Raw genomic sequence first — 19,417 nt, 5'->3', positions numbered from 1 at the left:
TCCATGTTAGCAATGTTTTATAGGTCTCTAGTCCCTAGGAAATAACCTAACAATAAATTTCACTTATGCCCAAGATCAAATAATTATGATCAGGCTGAACTGGAAATAGCCGTCTAACATGAGTGATTCCTTTAGCCACTGGGTCCCTGGGACAGAAAACAAATTACTGCGGTAAAGAACATAAAATATTTATAGGCCTTCAGCCTAACAAAGGTCAGAGTGCTCTTTTACAGATCATTTCTCTCAAAGATATGAAGGCGAACAGTAAGTAACTTCGTAACTGAATATACATTAGATTTACAGCATGTATATTAATTTCTAATGCTATCACTAGTCTAAATTGATACAATTTTTTTTTAACTTAAATTATGTTCAGTTACTTAAAACGAAGACAGACATTGGATGGTGTCACTAAAAATTATCGGACCACTTAGCTCTTCATGAGCAGGCGATATCATTAAATCACTCAGCTTCCTGTTTTCCCTACCTGCACTCTTTTGTTTCATTTATGCTTTGTATCATAGCTCCACTAGCTGCTACGGAGGGAAAGAAGAAATCTGTTACTTATTTCTTCTAATTTATTTGGATCGGGGGACCACTTTGCTTTGCTTGTTCATTTTCCCTTAAGACTCCTTTATTGACTGCTAATGTCTGTGGAGTTTGGCTACACACAGCTGTGTTTTGCATCTCGATTCGTTGAGGCTGTCATGTCATTCTGCATTCTTGGATCCCAACTTAAATATTCTAGTTGAATAATAGTTTGTGTTTATATAACCTCTGTCATTAAACACTTCCCAATTTACAGGGTGACAACTATCCAGGCTAGGCTATACAACAGTTAAGAGGTAATACTGAAAAAGCCTATGAAGCCAGACACCCTCTGTTTCATACTTTGAACTGACTCACTTATTTAAGTATGAACCCAAAAATGTTATCAGGAAACTTCTTGTGCCATTTGACTTTTTATTTTTTAACCATCCCACATATAAAACAAATTTTTACACAATTTATACACATTTATACACATCCATTTATGCACTCCTGCAGCCCTTTTCCTTACCAATGATGCTGCGTCTTGTCTTTGCCATCAGTATATGAGTACACAAATGTGGCATTGACAGAAAATGTAATGCAATATGAAATCGATCCAGGTGTGAAACTTATACATATATGTATGACTTTCCAAGCAGGATAATCAGTCTCAAAACTCACATTAATGTGGAGCACACCAAAAGTAACTCAATAAAAAAACCCAGGATATTCTATGATTAATGAGATAAACTGTAATAGTATCCAATAAACAAAATCACAGGCATTGCTAAAATCATAACGCAAGGAGGAGACTTGACAGTGACTTAAATGTACATTTTAGACCCTTAATAGAATATGGTTGTTAGAAACTGCTTAGTTACCATGGGCAAGCTAAAAAATGATTGCTAATGATCAAATACTCCCTCCAGTAGCAAGAATTCAGGAAAAAAGTACAAATGACTTTCTAACTTCACTTGCTAGTATTCTCATCAGTTTCACATCATCAGCGTCAGTTTGTGCATGCTAGACACAGTAAGCCGAAGCTGGACTTTGATATCTTCTTGGTGAAAAAACCACCTCTTTTCTGCAAGCAAAGAAACAATGTAGTTTTCTTTACATATGTATATGTGTATGTATATATATACATACATATATATATATATATGTATATATATATATTTGAGAATACTTAGGATCTTCACTACAGGTAGCCCTGAAGGTGTTGTACATATCCCAGAAGACAGTATGCACCCAGAACACCCAATGGTTTCAAGAAATGCAGGGGACACACCACTCCGTACAACTTGAGCATCTATTACTCATGTTATTGACACCCAGGTTCCGTTGCTGAACAGTTAAAAAATACCATTACTAATAAGAAATAAAACATTAGAAATTAAAGCAAATTAAATTCTCCCTACAGCAGAGCTCCTGACTTCAAATTTGCTTTAGTCCATTCTCACTTAATTGCAACACGGTAAGTCATCCTGCAAGACATACCTGAGAGGTCTTCGAGACCAGGCTGTCCAGTTTTGACATAGAGAGTAGAATCCATGCTGACCCCTCCCGTGCTGGCCTCAGCTGTTACATTTCCTTCATTCTCTGTCTGTGATCTGTAAGACAAAGCGAAATAGAGATGTGCAGACACCCTCCAACAAAATTAGCTCAAGTAGAACAACTAGACAATTGCACCTGCCATCAGCCCCTCCAGAATAGACCAGCAGACTGATTTTACATAATTCATTAGTCTCATTTTGAACTATGTCCTAGAAATGGAAGCAAGCACTCAGCTGGAAAAAATAAAAAATTCATGGTCAAACATAGGCTTCTTAGCTCTTCAAATGGGGTCCTAAGAAACTTGGATTTCCACTTGATTTCAATTATCAATACCATCATTTGTTGTGATTAATGTGATTTTCTCTAATAGTCTGTTTTACATAAATAAAAGCAGGCAGTGCGTGATGGCATCTTACACTCCTGCTGGTTTCTCTTCAGTAACCAGAAATGAGACTCATTTTTATTTTAAAATAAATGACTGGATAACACCAATTTGCTATCTGACAACATGGCTGCCATGTAAAAGGGATGTGGTGAGAATGTACTGTCAGATGTAGGTAGCATATTTTGGCTTACTTCATTTTACTGCCTGCGCTGTTTTTTGCTCTAAGAGCCACATCAACAAGCAGCAGGAAGTTCTCCTGTCAAAAGAAGTGCTGTACGAGAGCAAAAGCATAGCAAGCAATTACTACTGTAATGTTCTTAATTTCACTTGGCCTAATATGAAACATTGAACAACTTCTTCAGAGATTACAACTGCAGTGTGTTAACGGTGGCACTTTAGACTCATTCTCCTTCCTACAGTTTGTGTTTGAGATGCAGATCCACATTAAGGAATCTGCTATAGCTGTGAATAACAAGATGAGGAAGTCAGATTTAAAAAGTACAGGCTACAGTAGCAATTTTCACCTCTAAATAAATTTCAAAAAATTGGCATTAGTAGATCCCACCATACGTCAAAGATGTGACAGTAATGGTGATGTATGTAGATGAAAGTGAGAACAAGAGAAATACAGAACATATAACATAAATGCAAGTATTAGGCTGTTTCTTTTCCAACTTGTTCATTTTCACATGACTACATACCAGAATGACATCTGGCACCTTATTTCATAGACACAGAGATAACACTCAATGGCTCAGAAGACTCAAGAGTCACTCTTCTCCTGCCTGCCTTAGCAATTAGCAATAGGTCTGAACAATTCTTTTGCATCTGTCTCCTTCATTTTGCTTTTATTTAAAATTTTAATTTCACTTCCAAAAAAAACCAACATGGCCAACCATTCTTACACTACACCTGCCAAAAGATCAAGGGCAAAAAACCATGCAGTACAACTGAAAAATTACAGAAGAGAGTGATAAAGACAGACAAAAGGGTGTGAATAACATCTCCTACAAGAAGCACAAGCAGCAGCTAAACAGGCCAGAAAAGACACATTGTGAGGGAAGGAGAGATACGACAGGTCTACAAAATCACGAGCAGCAAAAAGATGACAGAATAACTGCTTGAAAGAATTAAGGAGCATGAAAGAAAACCATGATGTAGCTGTCAAAGCCAAAAACCTTGCCATCAGACTCAGGAATTTCCTCTGTCATGGTCAGGTTTGGCAGCATATCCTCAAGAAAGCTTCTTTAGTCATTTCCTTCTCATTAGTCTTCCCTATGTGTCCTCTACTGCCATTGTCACACACAAGATGCTGGCCTGAAGGTTAGCTGTCTCCACAGATGGCTGATCTTATGAATATCTAGTTCTGGGCTACTGAAAGCATAGAAGAGCAGAACTTGTGCTCGGAGCAGACCTTGTGCTTGGCCTTACCTATACTAAGGGACTTTTATTTTTTTATTTGTTTTAACTCGCTACCACCATTAGTCACACTTACAAGCTATGATATATAAACCTAATCCACATGGTCCAAGGGCAGTGGTTGTACGAGGTGTTAGCATTCTGATATTAACTATTAGAAGTGTCAGGTACGACTATCCAAGCTCCTATCTATCAGAATTTCTTACACACTTGAGAATCATAGGATACCCCAAGTTGGAAGGTACTCATAAAGATCACTGAGTCCACCTCCAACTTTGGTCTGACTGCCTTTCACAGCAGTTTCTGGGTAAATATATAAATGCAATATTCTACACGGCACCCATATTGTCGCCTCACTACCCCAAAAAAGTGTCTTCAATGAATCCTCCTACACAGAGGCCATGTTCCAAAGGGATGATCCCAGCAGTTAGACATACCTGTACATGAACGGAGCTACTGTGGCTGTATTCGGGTGGCTATATTGCTGCTGGGGCTGAGGTAGCTGAACACTGACGGTGTTGCTTCCCGTGCTGTGTGTGGTGGCTGGCCCGCTGACAGACTGGCTGCTGTTGCTGCTGTTGAGGCCTCCGATGCCTTTTCCTTCGGAAGAGGCTAAGCTTGAAGAGGAACTGGAATTCCTGCTGTCTAGCTGAGACTTCTGATGCGAGAGTCCCGAGCCAGGTTTCCCACTGCGGCTCCTCTCGCTTTCTTTTGTAGAAACTGGGGCACTTGAGGATTTCCCTGCGGTGTTTTTCATTCCTGGTTTTGGTATTCCACTGTGCAAAGGGGCTGAGGCCTCCTTCTTGGCACTGTTCAGCTTTCCTCCTTTCGGAATAAAGCTTGCAATCTTTGAGGACTTTTTTGGCATCTCTGTTGTTGCTAGCACTGTCTGTTCTTCTTTTGATTCCTCTTTTACATCCAGCTTTTCGGTGATAGATGTTCTTTTCCCCGTGTCTTTACTTTTATCCTTTTCTTTCTCCTTCTGTTTCTCTTTCTCCTTCTCATTGCCCTTGGGAGAACTTTTCTTATTAGTCAGTGCCCGGCTAAAAGTCCTTTGTGCGATTCCCTTGAGTGCAATTTTGGGGCTACTGGACATCGATCCTGGATTGCTCACATTCTGGTTTGTGGCATCGATTTCTTCGCTCTCCTCAAAGCTGGGAAGTGTCTCTAGCTTTTCACAACTGTTGTCACGAGACGCTGAACACTCAAGCGTTGTCCCCCCTGCTTTGGAGCCTCCTTTGCTATTGAAGAGTTTCAACTTTTCCAGCATAGATTTTTGGCCATTGGGAGTTGTTTTGACAACTTCTGAGGGTGGCTTTGGAGGCTCTGGTACGGGCTGCTTTACAGACAGCATGGAAGACGTTGCTGTGTGCTTAGCGCTGAGGGACTTGCTGCGCCAAGGCTTAATAGCAGAGCTGGGCTGAGGGATGGCCGAGGAGTTATTGCAACTAGTAGTACTGCTGCAGCTCTGAACTGAAGATGATACATTTTCATTCATTCCTGTGGGCTGGAAAGCTGTACTGTCTGCAGGCTCTGGAAAAAAATAAATTAAAATTTTAAAAAAGAGACACAAAACACAGTAGTATTTGATATTATAGCTGGTCTGAGATTCTTTTTGTAATGAAACAGTAGGAGCTTTACAGTAGTAACATTGAAAAGGCAGACACACATCACTGCTTTAAAGATCAGTATTATTCATTGAAAACAAAAGCCAGTTTTCCTATCTAGCAGCAAAGCAACAAGCCCCCACTATGTAATTTACATTTAGTTCCTTCTGAAAGAAAAAAAAAATAGCTCAAACCAAAATGTGCTTTGTAATGTGTTCTTCTTTATTAGATTCGTAATACTTTTTCATTAGCAAAAACATAGCACTGTTTTCTAACTAAGGGTTCTCTCAGCTTTTGGCAAAATTTTTGCTGCCCGAGTTCAATTCTTAGAAAAACCTCAAGTATAAAAAAAAAAATGGAGGAGTAAGGAAAAAGAAATAAATCCGAAGCTCTTTCCGTTATGGGGGAAGAGATCTTCATCTACAAATAGGCAGAAAAAAACTCCATGTACAAAACCAAAGCCAATCATGCCCTTATGTGATGAACCTAATTTATACCTTACCACGCTTTTTAATGCAGCTGTAAGAGAAACCAGTGGCAGTAACTGCACAGCTGTCCCCCTCGGAGAGAGCAGATCCAATTTGGTTACTTACTTTGAGCATTACACATTCTTTGCAAGAAGTCAGCATAGAGCTTAGAGAAAGCTTGAAAAATCCCACTCACCTACCAGTGGCCACTTCTCCTCTGTAGCTTCTCTCTGCAGAGTTTCCTTTCTGGAGACGTTACTCTCTCAATTATCACAAATATGTTTTCTGTTAAGCTGCTCATGTTTCCAGTTAACTTTTGTCATCTGTCTCTGTTCGCCTGCCCAGCAGCCTGCTGGGGATTAACGGCTCTTACCTATATTCCTCTGCCCTCCAGCACTAAAGTAAACTCTGTACAGAGCTGCATTTTTTTAATTCAAAAATCAACAGCGGTTGAGAGCGTGCGTTTTCGGCAGCAGGGGCAGCGCAGTGAATTCAGCCCTGTAAATCATGAACCGCTGCAACCACATGGGGACTGTTTTGCTTCACTTTCAGCTGCACACTGAAGATACGGCTCTGTTAACCTCCCTCCCCTGATCCAAACCAGATCTACTAAGGATTTAAAGCACACACATCTTCCTGCCTTAACGCAGAATCGGTTTGAGAGATTCCTTCATAATAAACTCAGTCATTTCACTTCTGGATAAAGTAGGATTCCAGGAATTAATGGCACTTTAAAAAATAATACTGAAGTTGGAACGTTTCCAGGACCCGCTATTAACCAATCACTATTATATCGGCGGGTCCTCCTGTAGCAAAGAACCCACGTGGAGATGGAAGGTAGCAATTGTCACTTTACAGACGCATGAGGGACGTATACTGTTTTTACATTACCGTTCATCGGCTGACTTCAGGGGCATTACTCCTGCCTCACTCCAGCACAGAAGGAAAACTAAGCCGCCCCATGTCCCAAACAGCAGTGCCACCTGGCTCTCCATGTGCTGTGTTAACATGGGCAGCGAACCCTTCTTCAGGAAAGCCAAGCTGTGAGGAGCAATGGGGAAACCGACTGTGGCAATATAAGGGTGATGCATGGGAATCTGTTGATAGGAGAAACCTACAAAGCAGTGCTGCCTCCTTCACATACATATAGAGTAGTGGGAGAGCAGCTGCTTGTGCCATCAGGCAGTAAAAGATGGGCAGCAACAAACCTAACAGAACATGTCAGGAAGGGAAACCCACACCAGCACTGCCCTCCTCAGAGCAGCACAGCGGTTGCCTGGAAGGGAGTGGGAAATTGTGGGGCATTTGGGAAATGAGTTTCATCCCAACAGCCCCACTGAGGGCTTCATTCCTTGGACTTTTAGGAAACGGGCCTCACTGCATCAAATAAAATTGCTTACTTCTCCACATCCAAAAGCATTTTTCAAAATTTATTTCCCATGAAAATCCAGAACTTTTTAATTTATACCTCCCTGACTGTGTTTTTGGTGTTTGGTTTTGTTTGAAATTTGGTTTGGCCTTTGCACAGTATACACTTTTTTTTTTTTTTTTTCAGAAATAAACACAGACTCACTTTGAGCCCACACCAACACGCTTTCAGTGGTGCACAATGATGCAGTTCCATTTAGAGAGCTGCTCCTTATCTACAGTCATGTCACAGAAATCAGAACAATGCCAACAAACCTGTTACTGTAATAAATCTAAAAAAAAAAAAAAAAAAGACACAAATATATGGGGACATTAATGTGATTTTTAGAGTCTCTACCTAACATTTTCCAGGAAGAGAATTCTGTGAGTGCTGAATTCTACACATCTGATACCAAGGAAAAATTATTTACAAACTTCTAAATATATATGCTAAGCTGTTACACTTTGGGAAGGGAAAGGAGATATTTTCTTACACGTGTTCTGTGGATTTTGATTTATATTCAGATCAAATACAGTGAAAATGGACTTTCAAAGTCCTCAGGCTTTTGCTGTATCTACCAGAGAAAGTTAGCACAGGAAATAAAAGGTTCACTGTAAAACACAGCCATCAAAAAATGGCTTCAGCTTAAGAAAGCTTTGGTCTTTTTCAGATTCTCTGTTTCCTTCTCACAAACAAGTCAGCTGGCTCTGTTACTCCTAAGACCAATCTCGGTAAACGAAAGGGATTCCGCTGCCAGAATGCAGCTTCAAATGCTAGGTTTCCTAATGAAGCAGTAACACCAATATGTGGATAATACATCAGCATGCAGAGGGGAAACTTTTATTCAGCGTAGCATAGGCCCTTCTTTCATGAAAAGGAGAGCAGGTTTCATGCATTCTATTAATAAGCTTATTATTTCCCATGTGTTCCTTTGTGAGGGAGATATTTTCTTTCTTCAGCAACCTGCACTAGCTAAAACTGACTATAAAAGAAATGTTTTCAAAACCAAGCTACAGCCTACAGTAAATAATGATCTCTTTCCCCTTTTCAGAGTCAAATCTTGGCTTGAAATCTATTTTGTTCCTAGCATTCCAGTTAAAAAGATGTTGGTGGTCTAGTTCCAATGCCAATGCGCGCTGTAGCATGGGTAAATCTGATTTCAGCTGCTTCTGTAAAGTCTTAACTGCAAACATATCCATTTGTAATGAGAAAAAGAAGCCGAAAGCTTATGATTTAAATCTCCCACTGATGTCTTTGAGAGCTTATGTTACAATAAGATCTGGAGAAAATATATGCCATTTCCCATCATTTGTCTTGTACAGTCTAAGCAAGTGTGCTTTCATTTGCTCTAAGTGAAAACTTTAAAAAAACATTTTCATTATAGGCCCAAAAAGCAGCACAAAGACAAAGGATGTCCTCACAGTTACATCTCCTCAGAAAGGTCAAGAACTTCACACTATTTTTATTCATTTTAGAATGAATAAGCTGTCATTTTTTACTTCACAGCTATGGGAAAAATAAGTAGTTCTCATGAAGAGAAACATCCTCTAGGAACAGCCCATAGATTAGATAACTGAGTCAAAAGCAAATCTGCAACCAAATTCTAATTCAGGAAGTAAAAGCAGAGCTGCTCTATGACATTACAGTGTCAGAACTGCAGAAAGTGTTGTGGCATCTCCATCATTTCCCACCATAGGGAGGGATAAATGGCAAGTGCTGACCTTCTCATCTACCCACCAGAAGACTCTTCTTAAAGCACCACAATTAAGAGTCTTACAATTAAGAGGAAAGATTTTTAGCTGAGCTGTCCTCTTCTTCAGTGGTGATTTATCATGCTTAGCAGACCACTGATGTATGGAAACATCTGTATTTCTGCCAGGAGCCTACTATAAAAATCAGAATCTTTCCATAGCCCAAAAGAAGAGCAGGTAGAGCAGAACGTTCCTAACAAGAATTCCCTGGCACACAGCCCTTCTACAAAACAAGCTAAACCCCTCAGATCCACAGCAGTATCTATTTCTGTTGTAATGCTGCTGAGCCCATAGAACGAAAGCTGCCTATTGTGGCTTCTACTCTGGCCACAGTGAAAAAAAGCCAGAACATGATCTTAAAAGCAGAGAGTGCTAGATGGTAAAAGTCTGTGTAAGCTGAAAGATGACCAGAGATGGAACATTTTGCCTTGCCGAGGACAGAAACTTCACCGAGGTGACTCAAGTTGGTTTCCTCAACTTCTATCCCCACTGGTTTTCCCCTTAGAGTTGACTGAATTTATTGTAATATGGGACAAAAATCACCTTTACTCTTTGATATTTCCAATTTTGCTTTCTTCCATCAGATCCACTTCTTCAACCTCAGGCTTCATAACTACGCTAGCTGCTCTGTGTACTCCCAGTTCATGGAGGTGTCAGTCACCGAGCTTTCCCACTTCTGTGAGTTCCCTTTCTTCACGCAGAGCTTCAGCACACAGAACAATGATACTGTTGTTGTTTACTAGTTGACATCGCCAAGACTTGGGACTTTTGCTGAGGTGAAGGGAAATAAGTTTGGAGCGCAAGCAATCCTTGTCTCATTGTCTTGACCTAACTGACAGAGACACTTGAATTGCTTGTTGTTTTTGTTTAGTTACTGTAACATTCCAAATAGTCCCCATGACTGCCCAAGAAAGAGGTCAGAGGGACCTCTATCAACCACATACTGGTTATATGACTATTAAATAATGAAACCAGCTTCACAGTGCCATTCAAAACAAATCACACTCTCTACTGAATCCTAGACAAATATCATTCTTGTTAATTACTCTCAATTTTTCTCCTCATTATTTCTGCAATCAAATCCAACATTTCTCATAATAAGGTTATTCATTTCATTAATGAATTCCAGGCAAGGAATTCCTGAGGATTCTTTCATTGGGCTTTATACATAGGTGTCATGGACAATATGCATACATCATAGCCTTGATCTGAAACACCTGTCTTACAGGTAGGTAGACATGAAAGATGTCATATACATGTTGTTGGTCTGACAACCAGGCAGCTGACCTCAAAAGCCAGGACAACATGCAAGCAATGACCAACTTACTATTTACTACAGTAATGAAGGGTTGACCAAGGCTTGATGCTCATCAACCACTGCAGAGGCTGTGGTGGCCCCCTGGCACCAATCATGGGCTGTGTAGGTATAATTGGTTATGGACAAGGACCAGTCTCTCAGCTCAGCAGAGAGAAGCCACAAATGGAAGGGGGCCAGAGAGGCTGAAATATACTTTTACACAGGGAGAGAAGGGTTCTACAGGTGTGGTAAAAACACACTGGCACTTACAGTAGTCTGGGACACTGCAATACTTCTGTTTTCTTTCCTATGATTTAATAGTGAACTTCAGTTTCCACAGTTGTTCCTCTGGCACAATTCACCCAGCAATAAATTTACAGGAAATTGTAAATATTTATTTTAAAAGGAAACATCTAGGAACTATAAAGGCCATGAAATCCTTGGCCAGCTCTTCAGCTGGTATGAATTAGTGTGGTTCCACTGTCTCCAGTGCAACTACACAGATGTGCACCGGGCTCCTTCTCAAGGCTTACATTTTACTTCAAAGCTCAAGGGTTCTTTTATCCTAATGAACTGTACAGTTAAGAACATGTCACTGTCTATTTTTCTTATGTTTGTTCCTTTTTTTTTTTCCCAAAAAACTTTACTTAAATACAATTTTTTTTGGCCTAAGTATTGCTATGGCTTATACCTACTATAGCAAAGCTCTGTGGATTTGCAAAGCTCCACCTCAGTTGCAACTAAAGACTGTGTTTAGGTAAAAGAGGATATATTTTCAAATTCAAGTTCAGCCAGTTAAACAGTTGTAGAACTGAGCAAGAACATGATTTGCTGCATACTTATGTCCCGTCCTATAAATGTGCCAAACTGCTTGTTATACAGCAAAATCCTTTAAGTTGTCCTGTAGGCACACACCCAATACAAGTACATTGCAGAAGATTCACTAAGATGAGCCAATCTTTTCAAAATGCATTTGGAGAAGTGAAAGGATGCAAGCAATGCACTGAGATACACAGATGAGCATTTTGTTTTACATGAAGATGCCCATGGCAGCCACCCCATGACATAAGCCCATAACCTTATGTTTAGAGTAATTTGTAACTCGAAGAAATAGTTTGAAGCAGTAAGTTCACATTCATCAAAGTTGAATGAAATGTTCTGTAATTTGAAATGAAATGCCTGAACATAAACAACATGCTTCACTTTTAGCCAAGAAAATCTTGACTTTTTTTTTTTTAAGCTACCTGTAAGATTAAATGGACACAGGAAGTGGTTAGGTGTCTTTCATATTATGCCACATATCTTTTCTTCCTTTTTCTCTTTCTGTTTTCATATTTTCTGTTAAGGTACATCAAATTCATTATAACTATACTACATCTGAAGATAAATAAATCACACTGGACATGTGATAAATACTCCAATGGAAGTTTATATAGGAAACTTTCTAGAGTAATTCCAGCATCTGCTTTTTGGCAGCGTATACAGCAAGATAGAAAACACCAAGTACACTCTATCCTGTCATTTAAGGCTAAGGATTTCACAAAATCATAGAATCACCAAGGTTGGAAAAGACCCCCAAGATCATCCAGTCCAACTGTCCAACTGCCACCAATATTTCCCTACTAAACCATGCCCTTTAGTACCACATCTAACATTTCTTGAACACCTCCAGGGACAGTGACTCAACCACCTCCTTCACTCCTTCAAAAGTAAGCATTAGATTCCTTCAATTTTCTAAAGATAAAACTAAAAACAGGCTGGATACTAAACAGAAGTCAAAGTAACTACTCCAAAATAATGAACAACGAGATTTTTTCAGTCGTGAAGAAAGTGACAATTGCAAAAATAACCACCAACTTACAGCTCTCTGTTGCATGAGACAACTGTTTTGTTCTACAAAATTGTTCTCCAGCTTTCTGACATCCTCCTGCTATTCACTGATAGGGGCAGCAAGCTCTCCATCTCAAGACCCATGCTTATTTTTGATAGCCCAGAGCACAGCTAATTTCACTGTTGGACAAGACTGCCTACTGCTTCTCCTTGCCCCAGGGATTTATATTAACATTCTCTTATGTAAGATATCACACACCTGCAGGACTATTAGCAAAAGATATCATTCAAAATACGAAGTCTTATTATAACAGCTGTTGTTCAAGTTTCTATCAGCTGCTAACTTTACACTGACTTCTTAAACAGAACTGGAGGGCATCACAGGTGGTTTTCAGATTGCTTTCAAGAAAGAGCCTATACTGAACTCCTTGAAAGGCTCCCCTCTGTTAGCTGAAGAATGTTTCTTAGCATGATAATAATTGACAGCAGACCCTGAGGAGCATCCAGCACTGCAGCAGTACAGCACGATGTTGACAGCATGGCTTTCCTCAGTGCTTCAGAATGAGCTGAAGAGCAGAGGCTGTGCACAAAGCTGCTTGTGAGGTCAAATCTCAAGACTTGGCTTTCATTTCATCTTTTCTTGTTCAGTTAGGCAATCCTGCCTAAGAGCTCCCTTTGCCTTACAAGCAAAACGGACTAAACCACAGAGCACAAATGGATTGATTCACCAGCACTGGGATGGTACTGTTTTCTCCCACTTGTTACATGAAAATGTTATAATGGTATCTAGATAAAAATCATGTTGGCATGGATGGGAAACAATAAAATCAGTCTATTAAACTTGTTTTTTTCCTGATGGACTATAGAAATTGGAAGTCAGTTCTCATCAGACTAGGTTGGTCATTAATGCACTGGCAATGAAACGTTTCTGCCACAGCTAACAATGTGACCATCATGAATAGGAACAGCCAGGGGTTTTGTTTGCTTTAAGCCTATCACTTGTTATAGTATAACAAAGTCAACAAAACTTTCATGGTCATCCAAGTTGTGTGATCATCTCAACCATTACATACCAAAAGCAACAGTTCTTTCTTCGTCCAGGAAACTAGGAAGGGTAGAAGAGGTGGTGCTGAGCCATGGAATAAGATGACCCTATTGTGCCTTACAAGTGTCAGAACTCTTTCACCATATTTTTTTCACTCTTACACTATTATTTGGCACAAGGGAGAGAATCTGCTTTTTCTCCCTGTTTATTACTGTTAATTTTCCAAGACTGGAAAAACCATCCTTGTTCCAGTGAGGAAGACAGAAACATCAGAATACAAACTGACTGCCCATCCTGTTCTCAGTACAGGAGCCAAGCCCAGTCATTTGGAACATCCAATAGTCAGTCTGGATTCACATGCAACTACAGAAGAGGGTTCATCCTTCACTTTTGCTTTTAAATTAAAGGTTTTCAATCCAAGAAAACTACTAGGATCGTCAGAGTTAATGTTGAACATAACAAGTCAAAGTAATTTGAGCCAAACCTATTACCTCTGCCTATACATCACTTCTGGATAGCTATTAAATTTTGACTTATTCTACCTAATTAAATCCCTTTCAATGGGTAATCATCCTTGTTCTTAAAATTTGCATCTAGACTGCTGTCTGAAATGGACTAGTTTGAAATCCCAAACAAGCAGATACTCATATGCAGTCTACTGAAGTCATAAAGAATTCTTATTAATACAAATCTCACTGCCTACAGGTATCTTGTAAGTAACAAGGAAATAACCTTTCTTTTAGGCAAAGAACACAAATTAGTCTTTTGAATACATAGCTGCAAAGGTAGTTTTCCAAACCTTTAACTACATATGCAGTACTCTTCTTCTCATTGTTCTGTATGTGTCCTTTTTTGAAGCTCATTTGAAGGCTGCTGAAAACTTCAGCCTTCAGAATGTGACCCCTGACAGGAAAGGTGAGAACTCTGAGTTTTGATGTCAGTTTGCACATCTCAGGCTGCTCCTGGTAAGGACAATGAGAGTCTTGCTTTCTGTTTCTAACCCAGCGTTTTTAAATTGAATCTAGATAGTTGACATTATCCAAATCTGCTGCTTTTAAATGACTGTAAGTGATACTGAGCTCAACAAAAGCTCCATATCACACAGAAGCAAGCCAAGAGTGTATTCCCAGGTGCTTTCGATATCACTGCAGGATTTAACATGCAACATCTGTGTATTTAGCTGGAGACATTTCAAGTGGTTCAGTTACAGATTTAGAATTTTCTACTCTTGATGAAACAAGGCAAATAAATAAATAAACAAATATGGATTTCACGATTTTGACATGAAAAACTATTGTTTTTATTATCAACATCTGTAAATCAACAGATTACCTTGTAAGCAAACTTTGGACAATCACTATTTCATTTTTCTTCTCTTCTGTTATTAATTGACACCTGTTATTTACTTCTGGTGACAGGAACGTGCAAGCACTCTAGAGAAGCTTCCAGCGCACTTCTGAGCAGGGCCCTCCAGGAGTCAGCAGCACCAGGTGCATTCATATATTCCTAATTGCAAACATGTAGATTTCACTTTGGAGAGTCACTCCTACTAAAGCTATGGCAGTAGGACAAGGAGAAAAAGCTATAAACTGGAAGAGGGTAGATATAAGGAAGAAAGAGACTAGATATAAGGAAGAAATTCTTCACTGTGAGTGTGGTGAGACACTGGAAAATGTCCAGTGAGGTTGTGGATGCTCCATCCCTGTAAGCATTCAAGGCCAGGCTGGATGGGGCTGGGAGCAACCTGGTCTAGAGCGAGGTGTGCCCTGCCCACAGCAGGGGGTTGGAACTAGATGATCTTAAAGGTCCTGTCCAACCCAGACCATTCTATCATTCTATGACAGGATATGTCACACTCCCTTGAACTGCTCTGATAAACCAACTGCACACACAAAGTGCAGACATTTGATGTACAAAACCATACACCACCACCAACTGCTTGTTCAGCAGAGTAGAGGTTTCCATGCCCACATTTTACTAACTTGGTTGTTAGCCCTATTTTGATAGCAACAAGTGAAAAACATATGGGAAAGAAATTCCTTACTTTCCTTAGGTAAGGAATTTGTACATCAACAGACCAGAACTGAGTATCAGCAAAGAACAAGGGAAAACATGACACATTTAAATAAGAAAGGCATTTAGACCACAAACAAAATATTAAAATTATTCTTACCAGGTGTAACTATCAGTCCTGAAGCACACTTCAGTTTTACTTTGCCTGTTATCTCCAACAGAGTGCCTTAAATATGTCACTGATACTGTTTAGTCAATGTGACATATATTTTTGATGCTCTAAGAAAATAACTGAAGATTTTTAACTGGAGTAAGCGCAGGTTGTAAGAGAGCTCTGCAGATCACTTCTTCCAACCTTCGGCTGAAATCAAGACTTTAGATTAGTTTATCCAGGGCTCTGTTAAGGCAAGTCCTTCATCAAGACTGCCCCGCTTCCCCGTACAACTTTTCGATAGTTCACTGTTCCCACAGTGAAGAATGTTATTCCTCCTGCCAGATGGAAATTCCACTAAAGGAACCTGTGCCACTTGCCTCTTGGTCCTTCGCCACGCATGCTTGTGAATACAGCAACTAGCCTTTACACAGTAAAAGACTGTGATTACATATGTTCTGCATTCCAAATTAAAAGGGGTTACAAAAAATAAAAAAAGAAATGTAGCATCAACCACATGCTTCTCTTACTCCCCTCCAAATACACTCTATCCCTACCTGGAAACAGACGTGCAGAGCTCATATTATAGCAGAGTCAGCGAGATCTGAATTCAGAACTCTCTCATAAGGCTCATATAGAGTTTGCAAGAACACTGCTATTAAAACACACATTTACTTACATCAGTGCACCAATGTGTATGCATATATTCTTTTTTCCTATTACTGCCGAAACCCGACTACTTCACAAATATGAAAAATAAACATTTCCTCTGATCTCATGTAGAAATGATCAAAGTTTGGTAGTGTTTTTTACTACTGATACTTTACCCAAGATTTAATCCAATGCAAGATGTCATTTTTCCCTCAGCCTTCTACTGCCCTCTGTAGGATTATTTTAAATTAATTATTAGGAACAAAGTAGAAAATGAATCAACCCAAAAGAAAGCATGTAAACCTATCAAACACACTCCTACATCACACCATAAACACACTGGAATGACATATCAAGATGACATTTCTGATAGCTTCATAAACTAGGGACTTTACAAACTGTCAAAGCAAACCAGAGAGTAATAAACAGAATATTTCCATATAATGTCACCACACTCTTGAGGCAGCAAAATGCAGGTGGACTGCCTGAAGGTCAATAAAGACAGTGAATATGTGTGGGTGCTCAGTTTCTCAGGAATATCCATCATTTTGCACAACAGTAGACAGCTTTTAAAGTCTGGTTCGACAGTCATCAGAAGCTATGCAAAACACTGGAATAGTTTAATGAGATTAATAGATTAACTAATAATCTTGCTGAGATAGATCAACAGATTAAATCCACCATCTCAAGCTCTTTCTTGAAGTTGCATGCTTCAATTTTTAAGTTTCATTCTTGATGCTACCTCAAACACAGTTCTGCTCCTTCCTGCTGTGGACAAAAAATAGGTTTTTTAATTCTAAACTGCACAAGCAAATTGAAGTATTGGGTATTTCTAATTTGGTACCATATTAGACAATTGAAAGGATATGGAAATGTGGAGTTTCAAGATAACTAACAACAAAAAATTCACATGCTGACACAGAAATGTCAAGCTCATGTGACGGTTTACATTCCTTAGAAATGTTTTGGACATGAGTTCAGTGGTGGCCTTGGCAGGTGGCTGATGTTTTTCATGCTATAGTATGTTTGTGATGTTAAAGGACATTAAAGAATAAAAGCAATCCAACGGTATACTTACACATGCATGGACTAAATAACTTCAGACTACTGAGAAGTGAATTAAGAGGCCCCAATTATATGAAGGGATTATGATGACATCTAAAACCACAAGCCCGTATGGCTCGTTACTCCCCGTGATCTAGAAATGCAATTAGAATCTAATGGCATTTTTCTTTTTATAAGAATAAAAGCCTGTAACAGCAATTACACACATTAAAGCACTCTGTTTAGGAGACTACTGCAATTATAAATGGCTAATCACTGAAAAGAAAAACATTTACCATAGCATGTTACCATTTTATGATGTGAGGAATATGGACACTGCAATTCCCAGGAGCATGAAAGAAAATTTCCATACAAACCATAGAGCTAACTCCAAAAAGCAAGTTTGAGCTATCATATCCTTATCACATCCTAACCTCCAAAAAGGTGTCCATACATGTGAAATGGATGTCTAAGTCATCCTTCCCAGAGAAGAATCCTGGACAGCAACATGCAGCCTATCTTGACTCAAGGGTCTGTAATACATCCTTGGAAAGGAAAACAAGCCTACACCTTTCCTGTGAGTTACAGGAAACTATTTCATAAATTATTGGAAGTTATGTGTTTCAGCAAATCTGCATTCTAAGAGTTTTAGTGTACTATAAGCATCCACCGATTTTTTGCTTTCATTTTACAGCACCTTACTTGAGATTTCCAGATATGGCACATTTCTAGAAATGAACAGCCAAGGGTTCAGACAGACTGATTTAACACTGCAAGATTTCAACAGCTTTTAAAACAAAATAAAATAAAATCACACTGCCTCCCTCTCATTTAACATGCATAAAATCTAAGCACCCACTATCAGTAGCTGTCAAATAGTACTACAACTCAAGAGACAGACTAGATTTTACAGTTCTCCTGCATGGACAAGCTATGGTAGTTACATCTAGTCATGTCACAGAATTCTCATCTGAATTAATCCATTGTTGCTTGTAAGACAAAGCTCAACTGGGTTTGTAGAGATAACCCTCAACAAAAGTTTGGCTGAACTGCAGTATCCCAAAAAGTCTGTTACATACAGCATCTCTCATGGCTGCTGCTCTCTTCTGAAAGGAAAGAAGAGAAAAAAGTGCTTTTGATACACATGCATTAGCTACACTGGCCTGTGCACTCCTGGATGAAGGGCAGGCCCATGCTTCTCACCAATCCTTCTGTTTCCACCTTCTTCCTGGGAGGCTGCCCCAGTACACCAGCTGCTTCCTCCACTGCGCTCAAAGATGAACACAGATGACTTCAGAAGCACACAGGGAGCAACATGCAGCTTTATTCTAGCACTTCACACTCCAACTTTCTTCAGTATTTGCAAATGTCATCTGGCAAAATCAATTTAATTCCACATGTGCAGGATGAGCAAAGCCTGCAAGATTCCTTGTCTTTATGATAGAACCTCTCTCTTCTATCTGTACTCGTTTGCTAAGTGTACACACAACTGTACACCTCAACATGCACCCAAGAATTTATTTTTATAGAATGATGTAAAAGTTTTAGATGTTACATAAATCCTTTCCCCAAGAAAGTCTCATCATTAGTTGACTAATGGAATAATAAAACATCTAGGTTATTTCTTTTTCAGTAGCTAGCTATTCTTCCATGCTCCATTTACTGTCCTTTTCATTTCTGCTGTATTCTGTTCCAATTAATGCCCTTTTGTTGCCATGAGACCCAGAAGACTGACTAATAAGACAGTTCGCATTTGGAAGGAAAGGCCACAGATGAATGAAAGGTGCAAATTACATCCTACAGTAATCAGCAAGAACTGATTCAAATGTAATACACCAAAGGCAACCTTCTATCAGGAAGTGATGGCTCATGCCAAAGCAGCCTGCCAAACCAGGCAAATTTCTTTTCCTCCTATTTCCTCCTCCGAAAACACAGAGCTACTACTGTGTAAAGGGATCAGAATTACCAGAAGAGAGCTGACTGGCACACAACATGGTGATGTGAGTCTTATTTCCTTAGGCGAAATTCAGGATATGGGTCAGAAAACTTGAGTTGTCTCAGCAGTTTGACAATAAACTTGTCTGGCAAAGTTACAATTAACGTAAAATAAGCCAAACATTTGTCAGGCCAACTGGTTTTGTTTCTCATGGATGCAAACCAACTTTGTGTCATGATTATATTTTTAAGTAAAGTTCAACTTGCATAAGCCCTCTTTCTTATTTTTCTTTTTCTCCCTTCTCCTCAAGACCATAATTTATTAC

General features: G+C 39.4%; 1 protein-coding gene across 15 annotated transcripts in view; it reads right to left on the bottom strand.

Moving 5' to 3' along the window:
- NAV2 (neuron navigator 2) overlaps nucleotides 1-19,417 on the bottom strand; it is a 306,190-nt gene that overhangs the window by 92,788 nt on the left and 193,985 nt on the right. For all 15 annotated transcript variants that reach the window (XM_015286245.4, XM_015286247.4, XM_015286248.4 and 12 more), the window contains 2 exons: nucleotides 4,330-5,425; nucleotides 2,032-2,144 (listed from right to left, as the gene is read on the bottom strand). In XM_015286245.4, coding sequence (XP_015141731.1) covers nucleotides 2,032-2,144; nucleotides 4,330-5,425 — 1,209 coding nt within the window. The remainder of the gene's footprint in view (nucleotides 1-2,031; nucleotides 2,145-4,329; nucleotides 5,426-19,417) is intronic.

Source organism: Gallus gallus, chromosome 5, assembly GCF_016699485.2.
Source record: "Gallus gallus isolate bGalGal1 chromosome 5, bGalGal1.mat.broiler.GRCg7b, whole genome shotgun sequence".
Classification (NCBI taxonomy): domain Eukaryota; kingdom Metazoa; phylum Chordata; class Aves; order Galliformes; family Phasianidae; genus Gallus; species Gallus gallus.
This window is presented reverse-complemented; position numbering and strand designations above follow the sequence as displayed.